We start from the raw sequence: 27,662 nt of genomic DNA on the forward strand, positions 1-27,662 counted from the left end.
CCCATGATGCAGGAGGGCGAGTAGGCCCCGCCCACCATAGCCCTGCCCACCCAGCAACCAGGCAGATAACTGGTTGCTAACATTTTTCAGTCACACCCCTGGATTCATTAATGATAGTGGATCCTGCCACAATGTTAACCTGAAGACATTTTAGGGAAGCCTTCAATAATCTATTCTCTTCTAGACTTTCTGGACTGCAGGACAAGAATTTGGAGTGGTTATATACAGCCTCTTTGATAACTTAAAACAATATTATTTAATACTGATACTAAGTTTATGTCTGTGTTAACTAGCAGTATCAACACGAAAAACCCCACTATTTGTGGAGCAGAATACCACAGTATTTCTCTCTCTGACTAACGAATGGTATCAATATTGGGGCCAGCCCAGATTTTAACTGTTTATTATTATAGCTTTCATAATGGCTTAATGGAATATTTACACAGATGCAATTAAATGTCCCATAAGGAAAAATGAGGGATGCTACCAGATCTATAGCCAATTTAAAAGATCAGGAGGACCAAAAAAGGTAGGGAATTTCTTATTGCCATTTCAAGACAGATTTAGAGGAAGAAGAGGAAGAAATAATAGAGGAGAATCCCTGCCTTCCTTTTGGATGCAAGTCCATCCATGTTTCCACATATAACTCAGACTAATACTGATGGTAGTTAATTCCTGTCACAGATGTGCTTGGTCTGCCATAGCAACAGCAATGTATTGTTAAAAATCTACAGAAAGAGAGCTACGCATTTTTCTGTGTCCAGGAAACAAACATTTGAAATCTCAGTAACGCTACTTGGTTAAAAAACCAAAAGGGGGGGGGGGGGAGTGAGAATGAAATTCTGTGTGCCTGCTGTTTAAATGTGATGAGAAAGAAAAAATCCGTATTTTGCATAAATTAAGCATGTTTGCACAATTGTTTTCATTTTACGTTATTATTTTGCAGAGTTAGATCAGTTTGACCAGCACTGGGAAAGGACAACGTAAGTTGGCAGAGGACTGAAAACTTGTTCTATTGCCTTTCCTACTTCTGGAACTTTATGCACATATTTACTATAAGATCTAGAAATATTTTTCCCCAGAAAGAACCAAATAGAAGCCTGGTAATTACACTATAGCTGGAGAATTCTGGGAGTTGAAGTCCACAAGTCTTAAAGTTGCCACATTTGGAACCACTGCACTATATTAATTCTAAAGTTGGTATCATGTGTTGCACTCGTGCCATACTAATGCTGCCTGTTTTTGCATTGCTTGGTCCTCCACAGCTTGTGACACATCATGCCAAAGAGTGCTGCTTGTTTAAAGTAGGGCCTAGAAGCCAATCCTCTGATGACTTCCAGAAGGGCCATGTACACCATTGGGGATCTCAAGCAGTGCAAGATTATCCCTAAAACCTTAAGTAGAGCTGGAGACGACCCAGATATTAATGGCTGAGGGCCATTTTTCCAGCCTTTAAAAAGTTCATTTATCACTCCAGATGAAAAGTTTACTTTAAAAAGAAATCTAAATTGCTTTAAGACTGATTGTGACTCTTTAAGTTCCTTCACCACTATGGGAAAAATTCTTATTCATTCTACTTTATACCAGCATGATCCATGTCCTGGATGCACCGTGCTACAACCTACACATTTCAGGTGGAATGAAATATTACACTTACATACTTACCTATGAATTTTACAGGCAAGTAAAACTTTTTAAAAAAATAATAGAGATGCGTTGGTGTTGCCCGAAACATAATCATCATACAATTCTATATTAAGAATTATTAATTGGGCTCTTTGGTGAATACAATTATTTCATGTACAGGATTCATGAATGATTTGGCAATGACTGTTTTGAAGAATTTAAGTGCTTAAAGGACTAGTTCCTCCCCAAACCCCCAGCAACATTGACTCAAATGATTAGGAACACTGGGCATAGTTAAGATGTTAGTGTGCTCAGTAAATATTTAGATTTCTGTGAAAATATCAAACTTCTTTCCCAGATAGCTCAATTTCCTCTACGATGCAGAATCTGTTGTCTTCAGCTTAACTGTCCTCGTCTTTACAGCCTGGCAATATCCCACAGTAGTCTGAGTCCAAGTTTTCTTCCTTAAGATGAGCTGTACTTGTTACTGGAGCGGAAATTGTCATATCCATGGTCATTTGCTCTGAACTTTAAGCAGGACTGTTTCTCCTCCAGGGATAGCATGTCTTTGGAATGACACCAGCAACAAAGGCACGACTGTAAAGCAGAAGGATTCTCCATTAGAAAGGTTGTTTATATGTGCATCAGTGGTGAGTTCCAGCCGGTACGGCCCAGTACGGCCATAGCAGTAGTAGCCGGGAACAACTGACAGCATACCAGTACGGTGGCTCATTTGGCCCACCCGCCCACCCGCGTTCTATACCTGTTTTTAAAACAACTGACCAATTGCACCTGTGCGAGCTTCGACAAACAGCTGGGTGTCGCAGGGGCAATAGAGTGCGCATGTGTGCACAGCGCACGTACACGAACAGGACACGCAGCCCCGTGAGCACCATACCAGTAGTGACAGGGAGAGGAACCCACCACTGATGTGCATTTATACATTTTCCCAGCTCTCTAAGATAGTGGCCCCCAACTTTTTGGGCCTCAGGGACAGGTTCCATGAAGAGAGGTTTTTCTGCAAACTGGAGGGGGTGTGGTTTCGCATTCTGCTTTCATCCCACAGAAGGGGCTTTGCTTGTTTGCACAACCCGGTTGCTGGCATGCCACGGACCCGTGCCATTCCACGGATCGGGGGGTTAAGGGACGCCTGCTCTAAAATACAGAACCATTATTGCCGGTTCTTTCAAAGAAATCAGAACCTGAAAATTCCAAGGAAGTCAAGCAAGTAAGCAAGCAATTAAAAAAAAATCCATCTGTTCAGCTACAAAAATCTTCACGACCATTTGATTGTGAAAGAGCGGAGAGGATACATATGCTTTCCAGAATCTTTTTGCAGCTACGTTTAAACTTTAACTTTAAAGTTTAAACTTTGAACAGCAACTGTCCTGACAGGCAAGAGGCATTTCTTTCTGAGCTCTCATGAGGGTTTTTCACTTTCTCACACCCCTTAACACAGATAGCCTGACCTACTGTATTTTTCAGAGTATAAGATGCACCAAGATTCTAAAGAGGCAATTTTTTTTAAAAAAAAAGTCTTTGCACTCTGCAGATCTCCCAAAAACAGGCCCGTTTTTTTCTTTTAAAAAAAGGGCATGCATAGCCTTTAGGAGGCTTATAGAGTGCACCTGGGGGCTGGGGGGGTGGAAATTGAGCAGAAAATGGGCAAACAAATGCTGTATTCAGTGTATAAGACGCACCCAGATTTTCAGCCTCTTTTTGGGGGGGGAAGGTGCATCTTATACTCTGAAAAATACAGTAATTGTTCTAACTGTCAGGAAATTTCTCCTTAGTTCTAAGTTGCTTATCTCCTTGATTAGTTTCCACCCATTGCACTTGTTCTACCCTCAGGTGCTTTGGAGAATAGTTTGACTCCCTTCTTTGTGGCAACTCCTGAGATATTGGAACACTGCTATCATGTCTTCCCTATTCCGTTTTTCATTAAACTAGACATATACAGTTCCTGCAACCATTCTTCATATGTTTTAGCCTCCAGTCCCCTAATCCAGTGGTCCCCAACCCCCGGTCCGCGGACCGGTGCCGGGCCGTGGAGTACCTGGCACCGGGCCGCGCAGCGGCCGGGGGCCATGATCGCTGCAGCGCCGGGGGCCATATTTGCAACTTTGTAGTCCTCATGAACGCGCCCTTTCTCTGCCCCCCCCGCCACCCCAGATGTGCGGGGCTGGGGGGGCGAGGGGAGGCCCGATCTCCCCCCCGCCCTCTTGCTCTGCTCGCCCCGGGAGGGAGGGGGCGGCGGCGGCGGCCTCGGCCCGAACTTGGGATGCTGCTGGCGGAGGCTGCCTGGGAGACGAAACTTTGTCCGCGGACTCACCCGGCCCGCCTGCCCCGTGGAATGACGAGGGGGGTGGCAGGAGCGGGCGGCGGCGCTGCATTTTCCTCCCAAGGAGAAACTAAGGTTGCGGGGGGGAGGGGCGCAGCGCGGCCATTTCGGGGGAACTTGGGGAGCTTCGCCGTTCCGAGAGGCGCTTCGCGCGCAGCCCCACCCAGGTGGGAGATGTTTTCCTCCACCGAGGCGGGGAGGGGGGGCTTTACGTAAGACTCGCGGCGCAGCTCTGCCCCCCCTCCTGGAGTGTCACCTGCCTCCCGCCCCTCCCCCCCGCCGCTCCGCCGAAGCGCTTTTTGTGTCAGGCCGGCGGGGCTCTCGGGGACCCTTCGGCCGCAGCCCGCCTTCTCCCCCTCTTCCCTTCATGGAGCGCGGCGCGGAGGCCCACCCCCTCGGAAGCAGCCGGCCTCCGCCGCGCCAGCCGCCCGCCCGCCCGAAGTAGGACACAGGGCCATCTTTTTCCCCCGCCGAACTGCAGCGAGGAAAAAGGGCTGCCCGAGCGAGCGGATCGCGGGGTCGGTTCCCCCTCCCTTCCCCCGGCAGCCGAGGAGGAGGAGGCGGGGCGGCCTCGCGGGCTGTCGGCCTTGGCGTGAAGGAAGCCCCCCCCCCCCTGCGGAACGCGCGCCCAGGATGGCCGCCTTCCCACCCGCCGGTCCGGAAGGCCGAGGGAGGCTCGTCTGACTGGTCCGCGGCGATAAAAAGGTTGGGGACCACTGCCCTAATCCATTTCTGTTGCTCTTCTCTGCACTCTATCTAGAGTCGCCACATCTTTTTACATCATGGTGACCAAAACTGAATGCAGCATTTCAAGTGTGGCCTTACTAAGGCATTATAAAGTGGTATTAACACTTCACGGGATCTTGATTCTATCCCTCTGTTTATGCAGCCTAGAACTGTGTCGACTTTTTTGGCATCTGCTGCACACTGCTGGCTTATATTTAATTGGTTGTTCACTAGGATTTTACAGTTACTATTATTGAGCAAGGTACCACATATACTGTACCTGTGCATTTTGTTTTTTCTTGTTTAAATATAGAATCTTACTTTAAGTTTAATAACATTCATCAAAATAATAAAGTATTGCCCTAAAAAGAACAAAATCTTATACTATATATTTATAGTGTATTGAGAAAAACTGTTTTCAGAGGTTTTGACTGCACCCTGTGTCTGCCCTTTTTATAAAACACTTTTGTATTTTCCATACAAACAGACTCATAATCAAAAAGGTTTGAATTTAGACTTCTCCCTGCAATGACTGGATATGATCCAAAGCATTATTTCTACACAGAAAGGCATTATAAATATGACTGAGCTTCTAAATGTTGACATTATTCAGTTAGGAAAAGACTAGAGAGCATCATTTTTTCATATTCAACCCTGTAATAAAGTTCCAGATAAATAGCAACAACAAGGAAATTGTAGATTTGATAAATTCCTTTTGCTTTATTCTATTTTCCACTTGGGGTAATCCAACAGGAATGAGAGGAAATTATTCTTATTTATCTTTCATTCTTTTCCAGCTTCATTCAAAGAAACTCTGGATATTTTAGTTTTCTATTTACTGTAGATATAAATAAGTTCATTCTTAGCAATCTCTACCTCCTTTACAGAAAACTACTTCCTGAATTGAATACTTCAATTTCCTTTGGCTTACCCACAGCCAACTCTTATCTTTGTGCCAAACTTTATCCATTAGGCAAGGAAATCACAAAACTCAATTATCCCAGATTCCAGTTAAAATAATAAATCTCATTATCAATCTATAGGACAAAATACTCTATCCATTTCATCCTTATTTCAATATTGTGGACAATGTCCTGCAAATCTAGGACTTTCCTTGGACTATGAATGAACTTATAAGAAAATTTAAAGTTTCAATGGGTATTGGAAACATTGGACATACATGTGAATTCTGCTGCTCTAAGGAAGCTTCTCAGTTATTATCTATGGAACAGCAACTTTTCCCTAAGCTGCCCTCTATGATTCATTGTTACACTCTGGTGAATGATTCACTTCTCTAGATTGCCCAATTGCAAAGAACATTTCTTCTGAAATAAAGTTTTTGCTTTTAGTTACTGTGATTACTTATGACTGAAAAATGGGCATTTTTAAAAAACAGAATTTAATTTCTTCAGCAAGAGGTTTCATCTGATGCCATTCAGCTTCCTTTGTAATACCATGGGCTCTTGTTCTCTTTTGACCCCTGAAATAAGCGCTTGTCCATATTTTCGGGGAGGTCTTATTATTGAGGTGCAGGAGGCCCCTTAACCTCGGCCCGCGGATCAGCTGATCCACAGAGGCCCGGAAGTTCTGTTTCTGTTTCTGGCACACTCTTGCCAGCCCTAGCGTCGTTGGGCCTGCCATTTTTTTTTGTGGCCACCACTAAGAGAAGGAAGCTAGGGTTTGCAGTAGAAAGCCCAATTGGGAGTATTATCTGGGGGGGGGGGGTGTCCTTATTTTCAGGGAAACAGGGTAAGATTTAATAAATAAATCTTACCTTAAAGCAGTTTTTGAATCTTTTGCTCACCAAATAGAGAGCAATTGGGTTGATGCAGGAATTCAAAGATGCCATATTGATTCCAATGTAATTCAACACCAGCAGAAAACTGTACCAAAAACCAAAAGATTGAAGGTTATTATAATAAGGATTGCAAGATGACCATGGCAACATAATGTTGTCAGGCAGATATAATAGGGTTTTGGGGGGAACAACTCTGGAAACCCAAATACTCTCTTGATCACAAAACACAGCGAGCAAATTGTGACTTTGTTGTGAAAATAACAAGAAGTAGGGAAGGGTCAAAATTGGTAAGGTAATGAGTGAAGTGTTGTGATCTTTCGCATGTGTAGGCAAAACTGAAGGTTTTGTTAGGAATAGCTTCTGTGGGAAAGCAGCATCAGAAAAAGTAAATGTAAAGGGCTATCTTTTAAGCAATCATCTGATTGAACTCTTCCTGTTTGGAAGAAAACTGATTCCATTGCTAGTGAAAGTAAATATATGGATCAGTATGTAACCAGTTTATCAATAGAAAAGAAACACTTAGAGAAACTACCTTTCAGAAGATACTATCTTGAGGTCTCCAAGGTGCAGTCCTGCACTGAATAGATTAGAATAGAATAGAATAGAATAGAATAGAATAGAATAGAACAGAATAGAACAGAATAGAACAGAATAGAACAGAATAGAACAGAACAGAATTCTTTAATGGCCAAGCATGATTGGACACACAAGGGATTTATCTTTGGTGTATATACTCTTAGTATACATACATAAAAATAAAATTGAATGCATTCATCAAGAATCATAAAATACAACAATTAGTGATAGTCAAAGGTTACTAATAAGCAATCAAATTATACTAGGAAACAAATAAAATAATATAAAATTTAAAGATACATGGCAACATGGTTATAGTCATAAGTGGAAAGAGATAGGTACTAGGAAATAGATAGGTATTAGGAAGAAAGAGAAGAAGAATAGTAATGCAGTCTTATAGGTAATTTGACTGTGTTGTCAAATTAAGGGGATTCATAATTCCTAAACGTTCTTAGAGCATTCAAAGGTCTTTAAGGAAATCCAGGGAAGATAAATATTTTCCAATCTTTTATACAAAAGCACATTGTGTTCCTACACACTGTCTCAACCTTATTTAAAAAGTTATATGCTTGTGATTATTATTCAGGAATCTTCCAGGAATCAATTGCATCTGTGTATATCTTCCAGACTGTTCTTTATAGCATTGGCAAGATCTGATCACTAATACCAGAATGAAATACGAACAAGTATATATGATGTCCCAGATTGAGTAGTGAGCAATAGTAGTTTATTGGAAGCATATATCATGTCCTCTTTAGGAGAACAGATGGGAATTTAAGACCAGCTGGAACCATAAAGATGCATCTCCTATAGGAAATGCAAGGATTGCACATGGCGTGGCACGACAAAACCGTGCTGGTCAAAATCGCGGCGATAAAATCGCGGCGATAAAGCCACGACGTCATCACCGCCGCGACAACAGCGCGGCAACAGAAGGGCGCTTTAAAACGGCGCCGCAGCAGAAAGCCGACTTCATTTAAGGTAAGCGTTAGGATTAGGTTTAGGGGTTTGTTTTAGGGTTAGGTTTAGGGTTAGGTTTAGGGTTAGGTTTAGCGTTAGGGTTAGGTTTAGCGTTAGGGTTAGGGTTAGGATTAGGTTTAGGGTTAGGTTTAGGGTACTGAGTGCTTGGGAATGCGCGATTTTGCCCTCCGCGATTATGTCATCGTGGTAGGGTCGCGTTTTTCCTTAGCGCTTAGAACGGCGCGAATTAGTCTTCGCGCTTATGTCTCCACGCAGAAGGGCTTCGCGGATTTGTGGTGGAACCTGCACATGGAACTATTGACATTCAATATGACATTACAGTGATATTTTTTCTACTGAATTTTAAAGGAATTTCCTTTGATTGAAGAGAAAATAATTTTTCTAAAGTCAGATTTTAACACAGAATTAATTTAACTTATTTTTGAAAGTCCCATTGGGAATCCTGCATGTTTTTGCAGTGATTGCATATGGATGATAGAGCACAGAATCTGGCTCTGCATCATCATTCCAAGCTGTAGCAATCTTACCTGAAAAGATCACACCTGTTTGGGCTCCGGGGATCATACAGAGCGAACTTCAATATGCTACTGAGATTAAGAGGCAGCCAGCACAGGGCAAAAACAACCACTAAGCAGAACACTGTTTTGGCTACTTCACGTCTCTGAAAGCAAAGAAAGACACAATTGGGAATAAAGGTAAATAAGTAGTTGGCTATATTAATGGTTACTAATGGTTTCTGGTTTGTTACAAATACAGGCAGTCCTCAACTTACAGCAGTTCATTTAGTGACTATTCAAAGTTACAGTGGCACCGATAAAAGGTACCGTATTTTTCGCAGTATAAGACGCATCAAGATTTTGAAGAGGCAAATTTTTTTTTTAAGTTTTTGCACTCTGCAGACCTCCCAAAAATGGCCCGTTTTTCACAAAAACGGGCCAGTTTTTTGTCAAAAAAAAAAGGGCATGCAGAGGTTGGGGGGGAACAAGCAAAAAACGGCCCGTTTTCCGCTCATTTTTGCCCTCAGGAGCACTCTGGAAGCCTCCTAAAAGCTATGCATGGCCATTTTTGCACACTTATGACTAGTGCAGCATTCACAGGGTCATGTGATTCATTCAGACCCTTGGCAACTGATTCATATTAATGACAATTGCAGAGTCCCAAACTCATGTTTTGCAACCTTCTGACAAGCAGTCAATGGGGAAGCCATAGTCACTTAACAACGGTGTTACTAATTGAACAACTGAAATGATTCATTTATCAAATGTGGAAAGAAAGGTCGTAAAATGGGGCAAAATTCACACAAGTGTCTCGCTTAGCTAGAAATTTTGGGCTCAGTGGTGGTCATAAGTCAAAGACTACCTGTATGCTTTAGGATGAATACTAAAATCCCAACAAGGTTTGTTTCATCATTCTTATCTTACTCCTTGCAAGATCTATCTGCACATTTCAGTATGTAAAACAGGAGCCAACGTGCATAGAACCTAGGTCATTTCCGTGATTTAAACCTGCCCATTCCAAATAACTAGGCTTTCACGTAATTTACCCTTGGCAATTTCTCTGCTCCACGTACATCAGCATCCTGTCTATCGAATGCTACTTCCAAATTCATGGCAGGAAAAGCTACTAGAAAGTATATACAAAGGAACCGTGACAGTGAAAAGTGGGGAACAAACAGTTTTCCACTTCTTCCCCAACTCAATACAAAAATTATATTTGTGTAATAAGTTTTTTTTAACTCACTTAAAGTGATTTTAATTGAATCAGCAAAGACGAATGAATTGTAACCGCTACCCACTGGGTAAACTTTCTGCAATGTGTGTAAGTTCCTTTTAACTTTGAGAAGGCATGCTACACTTGCACTAAGATGTGTTGCAGATGTCTTATTCAAGTAGCCAAAGTGGCACAGTGGTTAGAGTGTAGTACTGCAGGCTACTTCAGCTGACTGCTATCTGCAGTTTGGCTGTTCAAATCTCACCAGCTCAAGGTTGACTCAGCCTTCCATCCTTCCGAGGTGAGTAAAATGAGGACCCAGATTGTTGGGAGCAATATGCTGACTCTTTAAACCACTTAGAGAGGGCTATAAAAGCACTATGAAGCAGTATATAAGTCTTACTGTTATTGCTATTGCTATTTTCTACTTTGTGTAGCCCCAGAACACAAATAATACCAAAAGTAAATGGGCAATTGTCACCTACAGACAGGTTTTCGGTCATTTGTAGGTTGGAATACACATCTCATCTCTCCCAGATTTCAGAAGAGTGATCTTACCTGTGATCATTCCAGAGCTACAACTTTTTCTATCTTGCATCTTGCATTTCTAAAGGCAAGATAGTTGCCATAGACAATAAAAGTGCATTCCATCTAGCAAAGCAAAGCTGTGATGCCATTAAATTCTCCATTGCAAGCAAAGAAACTGTCCGTCAACTTTTTTTCACTATCTTCTTTGTATACCTTTGCCATATTTTATTTTACTTTTCATACCTTACCTCTGTAAATCAAGCCTGTTTATTTTGTATCGTTATAGGAAATGGAAATGGCTCTATAGGAAATTCGGGAAGGAAACTGTATTTAAAGTGTATTTTGTTTAAAGTTTTAACTTTAATTTTGTTTGAAACTGTACCCATGATAGCAGTATTATACAAACAAGAGAGAGGTTTCATTTCTGCTTTTACCTGTTTCAGGTGGTCATTTAATGCTATCTGCATCCCACTCTTCTTTCTTAACATCTCACAGGTCATCAGAGTATAGAAAAGAGCAGTGATTAACAGTGGCAAACAGAAATAAAAACCAAAAATCCACCAGTCTTTAGCTACCTGGTAAAACTGAGAGAAGGGAAAGGGAGGGATGAGAAGAAAATAAACAGAAGGGTTAAGACGTTGTTTTGTAATTGGCGGTAAAGAATATATGCAGATTAGCAATTGACAAAAAACTGAATGCCAAGGGATAAGTGGTAAGAAAAAAATAGATCTATCAATAAAATGCAGCTCCATGAACTTATCAGAAACTCAAAGCAACAATGGGGTTCAGTCATCCTGGACCTTGATATACCAGTAGAACCCTTCTTATTCTGCAATCATTTTCTATTAGAATTTTGGCAGCTTCTTTCTACTAGTCTTTCCATGTCTTGATCCAGGTCAAGTCAGAATAACAGAATAATAGTCGGAAAGGACCTTAGAAGTCTTCTAGTCCAACCCCCCTTCTAAAGCAGGCTTCTGCCTTAGTCTATTCTTGAGTTTAAAGTGTAGGTGTATGTTGTGTTGGTTGAAAATCCTCCTGCCACATATGGAATGATAACATTGCTACATTTGTTGTTCACTTCTTTGTCTGTAATGAAGGCGATCTTGTTGGGGGGTTTTGGGGGGGGGGATTTGATAAAGGCCCAGTTAGGATAATCACAAGTTCTGGGGAATTCCTTGAACCCTTCTTTAAATCCAAAAATATTGAGGGGACAGGAATGTTAATAATTTTAAATGGAAAAAATTGGGCTATTTTAAACAAAGTGAACAAATGGGATTTCATATTTTTAAGATGAAATGTTAAGATTAAAAAAAATGTTATGCTTAAAAATTTGAAAAACCACAATTTCTCTTATTTACTCATATACATGGAATTAATGTATTATTACATGTCTAATTATCTGAATCCCTTAAAAAAAATTCTTATTTGAACGGAAGAATGTTAAAATTTTAAATAAACAAATTCAGTTCAGGCAATGGGGACTACATGTTTTCGATTTGATTCCAAAAAGGTGACTTAAAGCACATGGAAGTCCAGATGTAGCATATGCCACCTACTATTTAAAACAGTCATGTCTTCTTCCAGGACTAATCAAAATACTTATTTACAACTAAATCCTAAACATTACACAGCACCAATATTTAATCGCAGAAAGAGATGATCGTGTGTTACCTTCATAAAAGATGATTCTTGTTGGGGAGTAAGTAAACAAGTAGACAACGTCTCCCCATTGTATGGCATAGTAATAACATCAAAGCCTATAGCTTCAGGAATAGCTAAAACAAAGGACACAACCCAGATCAAAACAATTTCAATTGCTGTCCATTTTGGTACGCCAATTCCTTTGATACGGCTCCATGAAGCAACAGCTCGATACCTGAATATATATAAAAAAAGAAATCCTGGTTAGTTTAGGCAGAGAACCTTTCTTAATGTAGTGAATATTTTGCACCAGAAATGCTATAGTTCTGGGTCATTGATTAAACTATATGTGGCAGATAAACAACAAACCAGATAATTTGGGAAGAACCATTAGTTAGAAGATGTATCTCATTTCATTTCATTTATTAAATTTATAGGCCACCCAACCCCCGAGGACTCCGGGTGGCTTACAATGAAAGAAGAAAAAAGAAAAGCAAAATAAATAAAAAATAGTTTAAAATTCACAACACACATACGTTCTAATCGGGGCTGGACCTTAACACTAAGGTCAACAGCCCCAGGCCTGCAGGAACAGCCAGGTTTTAATGGCTGTATCTCTTCAGATGTTGGTGAATTCCCATTCTATGAATTCTACTCAGCATGGACAATAGTGAAAGGTGACAACAGATGCAATTCAGAAATATCTGTGGGATGGCATATTGCCCATATATATGCATGCTGGTATATGCTGTACCATGTTTCCCCTATAATAAGACAGGGTCTTATTTTCTTTTGACCCCTGAAATAAGTGCTTGGCCTTTTTTTGGGGGGGGTCTTATTATTTTTGAGGTGCAGGAGGCGGCGAGCGTGGTCACCTCATGGCTGCTGCTGTGTCGCAATATTTTCAGGGAGGGCTTATTTTGGGGGAAACAGGATAGTATATTGGGGTAACATTTTGTTCTTTTTGACTGATGTGAGGGACCATCAATTTTTGGTTCTTCCTTTTTTTAAATCCAAGTTTAGTTCAACCTTACCATGTCACAATGCAAGCCACATCAAACCCTTGGGATGTGGGTTTCCCTTCCCCTATGCCAAGGTTGTGCTCAGCTACGGGAAGAGGTAACACTAAACAGGAAAGAACTGTACTTTATTCTCCATTCATGGAATTTTGAACTTCCACTACTACTGAAGTAGCAGAAGAATATTCTATTACTGCAGCAGGAGCTGAAGAAGGCACAGAGCTTTGAGAAAGACATGAAAGTAATTTTGCTAATTCAGGCCGTCCACTGTTAAATCCTAGCAGGCTCTGAGCAATTCCTTTATCTATCCTGATGCTTCCCTTATCTCCAGCTCTATAACTGGGGTGATCAGAGAGTTCAGACATGACTGTGAGGGCCATAAAACCTGGGAAATATATACTGATAGCTTGGAAGGACAATTAAGGGACCAGGAAAGGCGTTAGAAAGAGAATCAAACTGGCTCTGGAATATGGAATACTAAGATCAGGATATATATCATTCCCAACATAAAGTGTACCATAAAAATACCATCTCAGTGGTGGGATTCATTTTTTTTTACTACCGGTTCTGTGGGCGTGGCTTTGTGGGCGTGGCTTTGTGGGTGTGGGTTTGTGGGCATGGTAGGGGAAGGATACTACAAAATTCCCATTCCCTCCCCATTCCTGGGGGAAGGTTACTGCAAAATTCACATTCCCTTCCCACCCCACTAACCTGCTTTCCAGCTCTGTTCTCCTGTGCAGGGCAAGAAAAGAAGATCAGCTGGGAGACTGGGAGGCAGTGGGGGCATGGCCAGCCTATTTGCCAGTTCTCCGAACTACTCAAACTTTCCGCTACCGGTTCTCCAGAACCTGTCAGAACTGGTTGAATGCCACCTCTGCACCATCTCTGTGATTACTTGTTTACTCTATGTTTTTATCACATAGATTGCTTTCATTAGGCTGAGATGACCAAGGCCCCTTCTGCCATGCGCCCTACTATTTGGGCTGGGGTATGACAACTTCCAGTTCGTCAGAGGTGCTCCAATTAGCAAAAGCTTTTCAAATCTCATCAGAGGCCAAACAAGTCTTTCCTTGGTAGTAGTTCTATAGTTGTCAAAAAATACTTTTGTTTTAAAAAATGATTGGGATTACTTAAATAAATAACAGCATTAATCCCCAAGTCCAATTGACAAAGTTACAAATATTTAGTGAAATAAATGGAAGGGAAGAATGCACTACCAATGTTTTCCATAATGCTCTTATTTATGTTTTATTAGCAGTTTTTTTTAATCTTCTATTTACTTTTGGAATCTTTATTTTTGTGTGAATTCTATTTAAATAATTTCTCAAAGCTTATTTTTCCAAACAAACAGCATTTGTAGAAAGGTATTGAATCTCCCGGGAGAAAATGGGAAGTTAGGAAGGTTATAAATATTCCATTCTCATGTTTGTTATTTCTTCTACTTAATACAGAGGATTCTCTCTTCCTTTTTTTAATTCCACAAGCCCATTTATTTCTTAAGGTCCCTTTTTAGGTGTGCATCTACATATTCAGTGTCTATAATTTCACTTACAATAGCCCTATTGTTTAAAAAAGACAAAGAGAACTGTTTTCTTACCTATCAATACTGAGAGCACATAAACTTAACACTATGATGCCGACAGACGTCTTTTGAAAGAAGGGGAATAATTTACACAACTCAACTCCAAATGGCCATTTTCCTGCGTGAAGCTGTGGAGAGAAAAAGATGTGCTAAGCATTTTAAACTTTAGAGTAGAAAGACAACACATGCTAAACTAATCTTAGGCTAAAAATTACCAATTCTTGGAAGCTTAACCTTGGCATCTGAAAACAAGGAAATCATTTTTGAAGTCTAGAAGATACTATTTTTTTCTTAAAACAGCACCAGCTGTTTAGAATTATTCTTTTGCAGTGCAAAATATCATGCATGTATTAGGCTTCATCTGGAAAGATCTATTCATACAACCATCACTGGGATTTACATTAATCTTAATATTTCTAGCACAAATTTGGATGGTGGGGAAAAAAATCATAATATTTTGGAAGACGTCTGCACCCACCAATCTGAGGTCATCCGTTGCTATGGGAGGAAAGTGCACTGGTCCAGTGTACTTAACTTCTTCCTTTGGCTTTTGAAAAACAATGTAATGGCATTCTCAGATGGCTCTTCACTAAGAAAGAGGAAGACAGAGGTAGGACTGATTCTGGAAAGCTAATCCTAAATTCTGAGTTTTGGCAGAACCAAACACTATAGCTTTTCATTCTCCATCCATGGATTCTTTTTCTGCTGATACAAATATCTGGCTCCCCAGCACCAGGAAAACTTCATAAAGATTCCAAGGGCAGAGGGATGGAGGAGTAGTAAGGTAAAGGTAAAGGGTCCCCTCGCACATATGTGCTAGTTGTTCCCAACTCTAGGGGGTGGTGCTCATCTCTGTTTCAAAGCCAAAGAGTCAGCCCTGTCTGAAGATGTCTCCGTAATTATGTGGCCAGCATGACTAAACGCCGAAGGTGCACAGAATGCTGTTACCTTCCCACCAAAGATGATTCCTATTTTTCTACTTGCATGTTTGCCTACTTTCGAACTGCTAGGTTGGCAGGAACTGGGACAAGTAAAGGGAGCTCACTCCATTATGCAGTGCTAGGGATTCAAACTGCCAAACTGGTGACCTTTCTGATTGAGAAGCTCAGCGTCTTAGCCACTGAGCCAGCATGTCCCTCTGGAGGAATACTAGATGGCTTAAAAATCAAGCGGGGAATAATGGCCAACCCCATTTATTGTTCCTGAATACTGCATGTTCAGCAACCAGCTATGAGTAGTGCTAACACAGGCCAGAATGGAAGAACTTATCACAGCCACTTCGCCACAGCCAACTCACTACAGTCAACTTGCCATAACCAATTCTCCATAGCCAACTTACCGTGGTAGAACTTGCCATGGCCACTCGCCACAGGGCTACTCGCTGCAGGACAATTCAATTTAATTATATAAAATAATTTAAAAACCTATTTTAAATTTTGTCATTCACATTTCATTTTTCCCCTCCTTTGGCTTCCCCTTCTTTAATGATTCTATCCCACTATTTTTTCGATATTAGTGTATCCTGTGATGAGTTGACTGTGGTGAGTTGTCTTAGACCCAACTCAGGCTATGTAGTGAAGGGCTTTGGGTCTGAAAGAAAAGACTGATAGGGAGCATACAAGGACAGCTATAGAATATTTGACAGCAACTTCTTTAATTAAACATTTCCTAGGAATATATTGCAGCATGTGATATGGTTCCATTACTCCCACTTGCAACTGCTTTATAGAGTTGCCAGCAGATACAACATGAGTGTTTCATGTGCTCCAAATATTTTTACCCCTCCATATCTGAAATATTTGCATAGTACCTAATACTAACTATACTTGCAGATGGGTGGAGATCTTTAATGTTTTAGATTCTGCAAGAGAACAATTACAACTGAAATATATTCTAGTCCAGGGGTCGGCAAACTTAAACACTCAAAGAGCCATTTGGACCCGTTTCCCACAGAAAAGAAAACACCGGGAGCCACAAAGGTCCTAACCGGAAGCCCCCTGTTCAATTCTGGAGCTGACTGGAAGTTCAGTTCACCATAGAGTCTGCTCCTAGCGCGGCATACTTTTTCCTCTACCTGTCATAACCGAAAGCCCTATCAATTATGGAAACAATTGGAAAACCCTCCCTTTGCCATAGAGTCTTCTCCTGGTGCACTGTGCTTCTCTCCCCGCCACCCCCACTGGAAGCTCCTCTCAAAATTGTGGCGCCGACCAGTGACAGAGCTGCTGCAGAGGGAGGAAAGAGCCACATGCGGCTCCAGAGCTGCGGTTTGCTGACCCCTGTTCTAGGGTAACTTGTTCTAATACAGCACTACCTACATTTTACTTTGAAGACTTGCCTGACTATCTAAATTGTCCTTTTTGTCTGGATCTGATGACAGATTATTGGTCTAGTAAAGCCCATATGTTAAATCTTTGATTGGATTGTAATAATTATTCAGTGTGGACAAATTCACAGCAGCATGCGACAACTTCGGCTTCCTTATCAACATAAAAAAGTCCAAAGTCATGCATCAGCCACCTCCGAAAGCCCAACACCAAGAGCCCACCATCACAGTGAAGGGACAAAAGCTGCAAGCAGTGGACCAATGTACCAGTGACGTGCGGTGAGGTTTATACCTGGTGAGGCTCAGCTGGGCATCCTTTTGCGAAGCAGCTCAGCAGGGCAGCGGTCGGGCTTGGCAGAGGGGGGAATTTGCATCGCAGGAGCAGCCAAGCACCCGGGTCTACAGCAAAGGCACTTGGTGGCTCCCGCGATACAAACTGCCCCGCCGCCACTGATGCCACCGCCCACCTTCTGCCCCGGCCTGTGGCCGCTGCTTCTCCAAGCTCCGCTGCTGGAAGTCCCGGATCGCCTCTGGGGGAAGGCTGAGTGAGAAGCGGAGCGAAGCTTCTCTGCGGCCTCCCGGCGCTACGCAGAGGCTCTTGCAGGAGCGTGTGCCAGAGGCTGGCGGCCAGAGGGGCCCCAGCTGCAACACAAGGCAGCACTTAAAGCAGCCACTGCCACTGGAACTCCCCGCCGGGTGAAGGTGGGGTGGTGGCGGCGGCAGAGGCTGCTTTAAGTGCTGCCTTGTCTCGCAGCCGGGGCTCCTCCGGGCCGCCGGCCGCTGGCACACACTCCTGCGAGAGCCTCTGCGCAGCACCGGGAGGCTGCAGAGAAGCTTCCTCCGCTTCTCACCCAGACTTCCCCCAGAGGCGATCCGGGACTTCCAGCGGCAGAGCCTGGAGAAGCAGGCCGGGGCAGCGGGCAGGCGGCAGCAGCGGGGGCAGCAGGGCACTTTGCATCGCGGGAGCCGCCAAGCGCCCAGGTCTGCAGCAAAGTGCGAGCCTCCTCCTTCTCCCCCACTCCTCTCTCCTCTGAAGCACGCCCTCTGAAATAACCCGCCCAACGTAAGCGGGTTATTTCAGAAGCGGGTTATTGCTCAAGAAGACATGATTCACTGCTTCCAGATCAGGAGGCGGGAGAATTAGTGCCTCTTTTGCATCTGAACTTTTTTGCCTTTTAACTCTTTCTTAACTTTTAGAATGCGAAAAATTCCTTATGGAAAGAAGGCCCCGAGTTCTCTCACCTCCTGCTTTGGTTAACACTAAGCAGACACCAAGCCACTGTGACCTGGAATCTGGTAGCAACTATCTTGGCTTTAATTATTTAAAAAAATATATTTAAATTTCTTTCTTTTTCCTGAGGAGACTGGTGAGGCTCCGCCTCCCTTGCCTCTAGTGACTGCATGTCCCTGCAATGTACATACTTTGGCAGCACTCACTCCTGTGCAGTGACAATTGACTGCAGAATCACCAAGGCAAACTCTGCATTTGGCAGATTACTGACCAACATGTGGGACCACCATGAATTAAGCCTTGCTACAAAGCTTAGAGTCTACTGAGCGATAGTGCTAACTACCCTGATGTATGCCAATGAGACTTGGACTGTATATAGGAGGCATGCTGGACAATTGAACCACTTCCACATGACCTGCCTTCATAGAATTCTGAGGATCCAGTGGCAGGACAAGGTGCCAGACACAGAAGTCCTCTCCAGAGCAGGCCTGCCATCATTTCACCTCCTGCTGATGAAAGCCAAAACACACTGGGCAGGCCATGTTGCAAGGATGCCAGACCATCGCATCCCCAAACAGCTGGTCTATGGTGAGCTGTCTCAAGGAAAGCAATCACACAGGGGACAAAGGAAGCGATACAAAGATACATTGAAAGCCTCCTTCAAGTCCATGGAAAATGACACCACCTCCTGAGAAACCCTGGCACAAGAGCGATCAACATGGCGCACACTGATCCACCAAGGCTACCAGGCATCTGAGGACAGAAGAACAACCATAGCACAAGAGAAGCAAGAACTCCGCAAAGCTAGAGCTGCAAATGCTGCAACAATGGTGCCCACACATGTCTGCCTGACATGTGGCAGAACATTTCATGCACGTAAAAAGCCTTACTAGCCACCTGCGGACACATCATGGACAGCTCACAACCTGTTAGAAGCCAAGGTCCTGTTCAAACACAATGGATGAACATCATCACCTACGTTGTACTTTCAAGACTTGCCTTTTTGTCCTTTTTGCCTGGATCTGATGACAGATTATTGGTCTAGTAAAGTCCGTATGTTAAATCTTTGATTGGACTATAATAATTATTCCATTTGTAAGAGTGTCAGCTTAACCCTGAATCATTTTAATAGTTCCACTGTCGTATAAATTTGTAATAACAGTCTTGGAAATAAATAAGTTGGGACATGTCTTGGAAGATCTATGTGACTTGGACACATGTGTCTGGCTTTGAGAACTGTGTACAGCTGTGCATATCTGAAGGACTATTGGGAAGATTTGTTTTGGATCTCGCACAAATATTAAAGCTGATATAAATCTTAAAGCAGTGACATCATCCCTCCCCCGAATGCTAAAAGGGCTGCTTTGATGGACGGTAGAGTATTTGTCAGGTTTCCAAAACATGCCCTAATTAATTCCTGAGCCTCGAGCCACATTTCAAAAGAAAACCACTCATTTATTAGGAACATCATTGTGGATATTGTAGATTCAAATAACTTCTCAATAATTTTTTGAGGAATACTCTTCAATTATGCTATACATGTGAAGTGGGCCTCTTATTTACCTCAATATCAATATAACTATGATAAATTTTAATTATGATTACAACTGTTGCTATGATGTATATGCCTGGTGAAGACAAAGTCATTTCAAAGAAGACTTGATGACCAACTGAATGACATAAATATTAGCAATTATTAATTAGCAAGCCAGTTTGGTATTGTGGTTAAAATGCTGGCCACGAAATCAGGAGATTGAGTTCTAGTCCCTCCTCACGCATGAAAGGTTGGTGGATGACCTTGGGCCAGTCACTCTTTCTCAACTCAACCCATGTCACAGGGTTGTTATTGTGGGGAAACTGGGAGGAGTATTAGGTATCCATGCTACCTTGAGTTATTTATTAAAAAAGAAATAATAAAAGTGAGGATATAAAGTAATTCCAATTCATGAAAGTTCTCGTAAAACAGCATTTTTTCCTCCAAACCAGCATCTTTCAGTTGTTTTGTACTGCAAATCCACATTTTTCCTCTCCTATGCCAGTGTTGGCGAAACGTTTCATCACCGAGTGCCAAAACAGGAGTGCACACATGCCAGAAACCAGAAGAGCAGATGCCTGGCACACAGGCAGACACTGAGATGGCTGTTCTTCTGGTTTCTGGCAAGCACATGTACACTGGCCACCCTGTCTTCTGGTTTCTGGCACGCATGTGCGTGCAAAGACTATCTGGCCAGTAAACATGCGAGAAACCAGAAGAGCACCCACACAGTGTGCGTGCGTGTGCCAGCTGGTCTTCACATGCAAATGCGCACCAGAAACTGGAAGACCAGGTAGCTGGTGTGCATGTGCACACCAGAAACCAGAAGAGCAACCGCCCGCTGCGTGCATGTGTACTGGGCAGTTGCTCTTTCAGTTTCTGGCGCTCTCGTGTGCATGAAGACAAGCTGGCCGGAACCCGAAAGAGCAAAAGGCGAGGGCTTGCTTGCCCAGACAGATGGCTCTGCATGCCACTTGCGGTATGAGCCAAGGTGGCGCCGAGGTCGCGCAGTGGTTAGGGTGCAGTACTGCAGGCCACTTTAGCTGACTGATCTGTAGTTCAGCGGTTCAAATCTCACTGGCTCAAGGTCGACTCAGCCTTCCATTCTTCCGAGGTGGGTGAAATGAGGGCCCGGACTGTGGGGGCAAGTTGCTGACTCAATTTGCTAAAAAATATTGTAAACCGCTTAGAGAGGGCTGAAAACTCTATGAAGCAGTATATAAGTCTAATAAATAAATAAATAAATGACATTGAATACCTTTCAAAAGCATCAAATCAGGGGAAACGCTTTTAAGACCTGAAGCCTCAACAAAAGGAGGATAAAATGATCCAAGCATGAATTAGATTAAATGATCAAACAAGGTGAACCAAGATCAGGTAGAATTGAATGACTTGAGAAAATACATTAATAGTCCTTTTCAGTCCCAACATCCTTATCATCCTGATGGAATCAACAGGGAGAGGATGTTTGGACATAGCAAACAGAGACGACAAATATCAAACGTGAAGTCACAGTGAACTTGACACTGCTAAAACATATTAGGGTTGCGTGGTACTTCAAAGCATAAAGGAAGGTGAGCAAACTTTTCTGTAACTTTTTAAAATCAACTGCTCCTTATCACAAACCATGCAGCTGTCCTGACCAGCTTCTACTGTAAGTCATCCCAGAAAGGATCCTAACTACTTTAAAGATTTGCAGACAAATATCACGTTTACTGTCCAGATGCTCTGAATTTTAAAAATTCAGTCTGATATATCGTACAGCCCTAAAGGACCCAACAGTCACCTAATATTTTTGGCTTCTGGTAGATTGGTTTATGCCATACACAGTAGTATAGCCAGTTTCCCTTCAGTTGGGTTTCCAAAACTGCACAAAGTAATTAGACTTATGAGCACAATGAAGCACAAAATATATGTTGCTGAGCAAGGAAGTTGTTAAATGAGTTTTGCCCCATTGTATGATCTTTTTTCCACAATAGTTAAATGAATCACTGGAGTTGTTAAAGCAAATCACATAGTCATTAAAATGAATCCAGCTTCCACCATTGACTTGGTTTGTTGGAAGCCAACCCTGGGACAGTGGAACTATCATAAATATATTGTAACTTTGTTATTGTTAGTTATGTCCGACCCATCGCAACCCCATGGACAATGTTCCTCCAGGCCTCCCTGTCCTCTACCATCCTCTGGAGTCCATTTAAGCTTCGCTGACTCCATTCAGCACCTCATTCTCTGTCGTCCCCTTCTTTTGCCCTCAATCTTTCCCAGCTTTAGGCTCTTCTCCAGTGAGTCTTTCTTTCTCATTAGGTGACCAAAGTGTTTGAGTTTCATCTTCAGCATCTGGCCTTCTAAAGAGCAGGGTTGATCTCCTCTAGGACTGACCGCTTTGCTCACCTTGCAGTCCAAGGGAGTCTTCTCCAGCACCACAGTTGAAAGGCCCCAATTCTTTGGCGCTCAGTCTTTCTTATGGTCCAACTTTCACAGCAATACATTACAACTGGGAAAACCATAGCCTTGACTATACACACTTTTGTCGACAGGGTGATGAATCTGCTTTTTAGTATGCTGTAACTTTGAATGCTCCTTAAATGAATGGTTGTAAATCAAGGACCACCTGTACTGTATTCACGTCATAGGCCATATAAATATGTCATGAAGAGCAAACAGTCATAAATTTTTATAAATGCTTGGAAGAATAATTTGAAAAAATAGAGCAGTGACATTAAATATACGTAAAAGTTGCCATATACTTTTATAAATATCGAATGCTAACCATCAGCAATTGATTTATATAGATGTGAGACAGCAGATGATGTAGGAATAATAAAGCAAGGAAATCTGAACCTTTTAATAATGAGGACCCAGATTGTTGGGGGCAATATACTGATTCTGTAAATCACTTAGAGAGGGCTGTAAAGCACGGTGAAGCGGTATATAAGTCTAAGTGCTATTATTAATCTATCATTTTGTGAAAGCTTTAGCAAGAATGTAACATAAATACAAGAGGCAAGCTAGCACAGCAAAATGTGGTATTTTGCAATTGCATGCCTTCTAATCCACAAGAAATAAACAACTACCACTTTTTAAATTTTTCAGGAAGAGCAGTCAGTGGTCCATTTGGCCTAGAGCCGCTTCACCAAATGTTGCGCTCTTAATTTGCAGTCGGTCAGCTATTTGCATAAAATATCACCTTGCACCCTAGACTGAAATGCACTGTCACAAAGTAATCCAGAAATCAAAATCCAGTGATTGATAGACATGAAGGAAAATGGAACACAGGGATAATCACTAGTAGTTATAGGATGGGGAATATTTGGCAACAGCCACGCAGAAAAAAAAACCTGGTTAATTCAAGGCAAACTTTGCTAAAAGACATGAATCTATTCTAAAAGACAGGGGAGGTCTTTGATAAATATTGTAGATAGGAGGCTGTTAAAGGCAAAATGCAGAAGTCACAGAGATAGAAGGAGATAGGAGGAACTGTTAGCAAATACACTTATCTAGAGGGGAGCAAGAGAAAATAAAAGATTTAAGAGTTTTGAGACCCCCCTGAAGTCAACTAAGGCTTCAAACTGTATAGTAACAAATACCAGTTTCCTAGTGACTGTGGCTTAGTTTTAAATGACTATTAATTTGAATTTTTGAGAATACTGTAAGCTGTCCCACTCTTGTTTTAGGTGTAGAGGTACATGCCTTTCAGAATTAGAGTTTGGAATTGGGCTTTTTTGAGATTTTGCTATGACAAAAAAATAATAATCACAGCATCTTGAAGGAAAGAAAAACTTAAAATCTTTCAAAACTAAACAGAGTACAAATAGTTCTACGAAAGACTGCAATAAACAAGCAGTCTGAATCAGCCAAATGATGGTGGGAGGGAGGGAAATCTGTCTTAAAACTCTTTCAAGGTAAGTGATTAATAGATGTCTCAGTTGATAGCTCCCCTAGTAATCTCAGCCTGAGAGTTATCTATAAATGCTAGTGGAGAGAAAAAAGGCAAACTCATAAAACCTGGAAGGCACCACATTAAGGGAAGGTTGCTTTGGCATCGACTAGAAGAAGGTGTGTCTCCAAATATGACTGAATCCTAATTCCTATTACCTTACCTAGTTTAACTAGCTGGTGAGAAAAGATGCTGGACATTGTGATTAAACAACTTGTGAAAATCCAAACCCAAATAATATCTTGCATTCAGTACTTTCCAGTTATAAAGCCAAGGTATAAAACACATCCCATGACTTTTGTACCTTGGAAACTAATTTCCATAAGAGGGAAGATTTTTACTAGAGTAGTCTAGACTTGGCTATTTATGTGCAGTTCCCAAAGTTTATCTTATGGCATCTTTGTAGCATTTTAAATAGCATTTTAAATGTGAGATAATGTACACTGAAATTTCCCCATTATAGAAAGAAAACTTTATATTATTGGTCCTTATTTCTTTAGGCTTCCATGGATTTCATATTGTTCTTCAATACTCCACCTTTGAAGCATTATTAAATCTTTGGTCAGATTTAAAGCCTTTGGGGCTGATTGGTAGCTCAACAACTCGAGTCCTAACCAAGGACCTAGGAACTGTTAAGGTAACGTCAGAGGATTATTATTATTATTATTATACAATTGTATCACAGCGGCCAGTTGTTTCGCCGGATTTGGCATTGGTTACTAGTCGGGCCTCACCCAGGGGCCTAGGATGTCGTAACGTATTTTCGTAATATGCGTGCAGATCCAAGCAGTGCGGCTTTTTGCATTTGACTGATGGTGATTTTGTCAATTTTTAACTGTTTTAAATGTAATTCCAGTGCTTTTGGTATAGCACCCAGTGTGCCAATTACCACTGGAATTATCACTGCTGGTTTGTGCCATAGTCGTTGAATTTCGATTTTTAAGTCCTGGTATCTTGCGATTTTTTCATGTTCCTTCTCGGCGACCCTGCTATCACCTGGTATTGCAATGTCTATGATTATGACCGTATTTTTCTCAACCAGTGTGATGTCTGGTGTATTATGTGCCAGTATTTTGTCGGTTTGTATACAGAAATCCCACAAGATCTTGACCATCTGATTTTCGGTGACTTTTTCAGGCTGATGTTCCCACCAGTTTGTTGCTGTTTTAATATTATAATTTTTGCACAAATTCCAATGGATCATTTGTGCTACTGAATTGTGCCGCAATTTATAATCAGTCTGCACGATTTTTTTACAGCAGCTGAGTATATGATCAACAGTTTCATCAGCTTCTTTGCAAAGTCTGCATTTGGCATCATCAGAGGATTTTTCGATTTTGGCCTTAAGGGCATTTGTGCGGATAGCTTGTTCTTGCGCAGCCAGGATTAGTGACTCTGTTTCTTTCTTTAATGTACCTGTTGTTGTTGTTGTTGTTGTTGTTGTTGTTGTTGTTATTATTATTATTGCAACTTGGTTCTTGGTTTTCTCACTGGCATGTGCAAGTTGGGACTAATATTTCTAATACCATGTTCTTTAGCACAGGTTCTCCTCCGGGCTGTGTCCTAAGTCCACTATTGTTCACCTTGCTGACCCATGACTGTTGTGCAAGGTTTACTACCAACCATACTGTGAAGCATGCAGATGATACAACAGTGATGGGCCTTATTCAGGAAGATTTTGAGTGAAACAGGCACAGCAGTGCCTATATTTTCTGCATCGTATGCAAAGAGCCCATCTTCCTTCCTTCCTTCACTTTCTATTGAAGGACGATCGAAAGCATCCTATCATATTGTATTACTGTTTGGTTTGGGGGTATTGCCTTTTCACACAGGAAGGCTATGGAGAGAGTAGTGAGGATGGAAGAAAAGATTATTGGAAGTTCACTTCCTTCTATCCAGAATATGGTATATAAGGGATGCTTGACCAGGGTCTGAAGTATAGTCTTGGATGCTACACATTCTCTCCAGGACCGGTTTACTTTGCTTCTGTGTGTGTGTGTGTGTGTGTGTGTGTGTGTGTGTGTACGTACGTACGTACGTACGTACATACATACATACATACATATAATTTTTTGCTGATAAATAAATGAAGGGAGACTATAAATAAATGAAGGGAGACTATTTCAAGCTATTTAGCTCTCATCAGGTAGCCATACCCTTACTGGGATTTGAACTTGAGCTATGTTAGACAGTTGTATTAGCCTCTAAGCCACAAGCTCTCCTCCCTTATTAGCTGAGCCAGGGGAATGATTAGATGTTTTGTCAAGGCACCTGGACTATATATATATACTCACGACCACAATGGAGTCCAAAATTTCTGCTAAGTGAAACATTTGTTAAGCAAGTTTTGCCATAGTTTACCACTTTTCTTGCCACAGTTGTTAAGTGAATCACCCCAGTTGATAAGTTAGTAGAACCTGGTGGTTATAAACGAATCTGGCCTCCCCACTGACTTTGCTTGTCAGAAGGTGGCGAAAGGAGATCACCTGGGACACAGCAACGGTCATAAATATGAACCAGTCGCCAAACATCTGAATTTTGATCACATGATGATCATGGGGGATGCTGCAAAGATCGTAACTATGAAAAATGATATAAGTCACATTTTTTTCAGTGCCACTGTGACTATGAATGGTCACTAAATGAACTGTTATAAGTCGAGGACTAACTGTATAGTACATGTATGGGGATGGGGATGGGGATGGATGGATGGATGGATGGATGGATAGATGATAGATAGATAGATAGATAGATAGATAGATAGATAGATAGATAGATAGGGATAGGGAGATATAGTGCTGGAGAAGATTCCTGTGAGTCCCTTGGACTGCAAGGCAATCAAACCGGTCAGTCCTAGAGGAGATCAACCCTGACTGCTCTTTAGAAGGTGAGGTCCTGAAGTTAAAACTCAAATACTTTGGCCACCTAATGAGAAGGAAGGACTCACTGGAGAAGAGCCTAATGCTGGGAAACATTGTGGACAAAAGAAGAAGGGGACGACAGAGAATGAGGTGGCTGGATGGAGTCACCGAAGAGTAGGCGTGAGCTTAAATGGACTTCAGAGGATGATAAAGGACAGGAAGGCCTGGAGGAACATTGTCCATGGGGTCACAATGGGTCGGACACGACTTCACAACTAACAACAGCAACAGAGAGAGGGGGGAGGGAAGGAGGGAGTCAGACAGACAGACAGACATAGATACAGATATAGATACAGTACATGCATACACTTTTGAGAGCATCAAAATTCTGGCATCAGAATTTCATTTTTTAACCTGTGCCAATGCGTTCACAGAAAAAAAAAGTGACAACAAAGATTATCTTACAAGTATTGCAATTAAAAAATATATATCTTGGATCCGAGCTTGTCCTGGCTTTACCTTGTACAGGTTGATGGGAATATCGATGAGGATGAGCAGCAGGTCCCCCAGAGCCAGGCTGGCGATGAGGATGTTGGGGCCGTTCCTCATGCATTTGTTCTTGTAGATGATTCGGAGCAAGGTGGAATTGCCGATGATGCCCAGCACGAAGACCAGGCAACCGATCACCGTGTTAATGTATTTGAAAGTATTCTTGATCTCCGTCCGGCTGGTGCACGCCGGGTAAAGCGCTCGGCCAGCCCCTCCTGGCGATCCCGGGCGAGAAGCGTTGGAACCCCCGAAGCTTTCCTCCACCACGGGCGCCGCGGTCGTCCAGGAGAAGCCGGCCAGGCTATGCGCGGTGATCTCGGCCCGGCGCGGCGAAGAGTTACCCAGCTCCAGCGCTCGGGTGCTGCCCGCGCAGTACACGAGGGTTGCCGAGATCCAAAAGCCCCACAGGAGGCGCCCAGCCATGGTCGCAGGGCAGCTCCAACAGAAGGAAGCGCAGAAAGAAAAGCCACCCGTAGGATAAGGCGCAGCTGCTAGGGAACCCCTCGCTTCGGCTGGCAGCGGGTTCCTCTGATAGCAGCCAGCCGGAGCACGTGCGCCCAGCCGGACCCAGCGAGCCAAGCCGTCTGACCGAGCCCGGCTTTACGCGCTGTCGGGAAAAGAAAAAGAAAAAAAAATCCCGGGGAGAGGCGGATGCGTGGAAAGACGATTCGCTCGGGCCGAGAAACGTCGCTT

At 42.4% G+C, this 27,662-nt stretch overlaps 1 protein-coding gene across 1 annotated transcript; it reads right to left on the bottom strand.

The window, feature by feature from the left end:
* Window positions 1-92: 92 nt before the first annotated feature.
* LOC116514745 (endothelin receptor type B-like) lies at window positions 93-27,662 on the bottom strand. Its single transcript, XM_032226428.1, has 7 exons — window positions 26,940-27,662; window positions 14,544-14,656; window positions 11,958-12,162; window positions 10,721-10,870; window positions 8,576-8,709; window positions 6,468-6,576; window positions 93-2,223 (listed from the first exon to the last, which is right to left on the bottom strand). The coding sequence occupies exons 1-7, from the start codon at window positions 27,390-27,392 to the stop codon at window positions 2,092-2,094; spliced, it is 1,296 nt and encodes a 431-aa protein (XP_032082319.1). The 5' UTR covers window positions 27,393-27,662; the 3' UTR covers window positions 93-2,091.

The sequence above is a fragment of the Thamnophis elegans genome, chromosome 11 (assembly GCF_009769535.1).
Source record: "Thamnophis elegans isolate rThaEle1 chromosome 11, rThaEle1.pri, whole genome shotgun sequence".
Taxonomy (NCBI): Eukaryota; Metazoa; Chordata; class Lepidosauria; order Squamata; family Colubridae; genus Thamnophis; species Thamnophis elegans.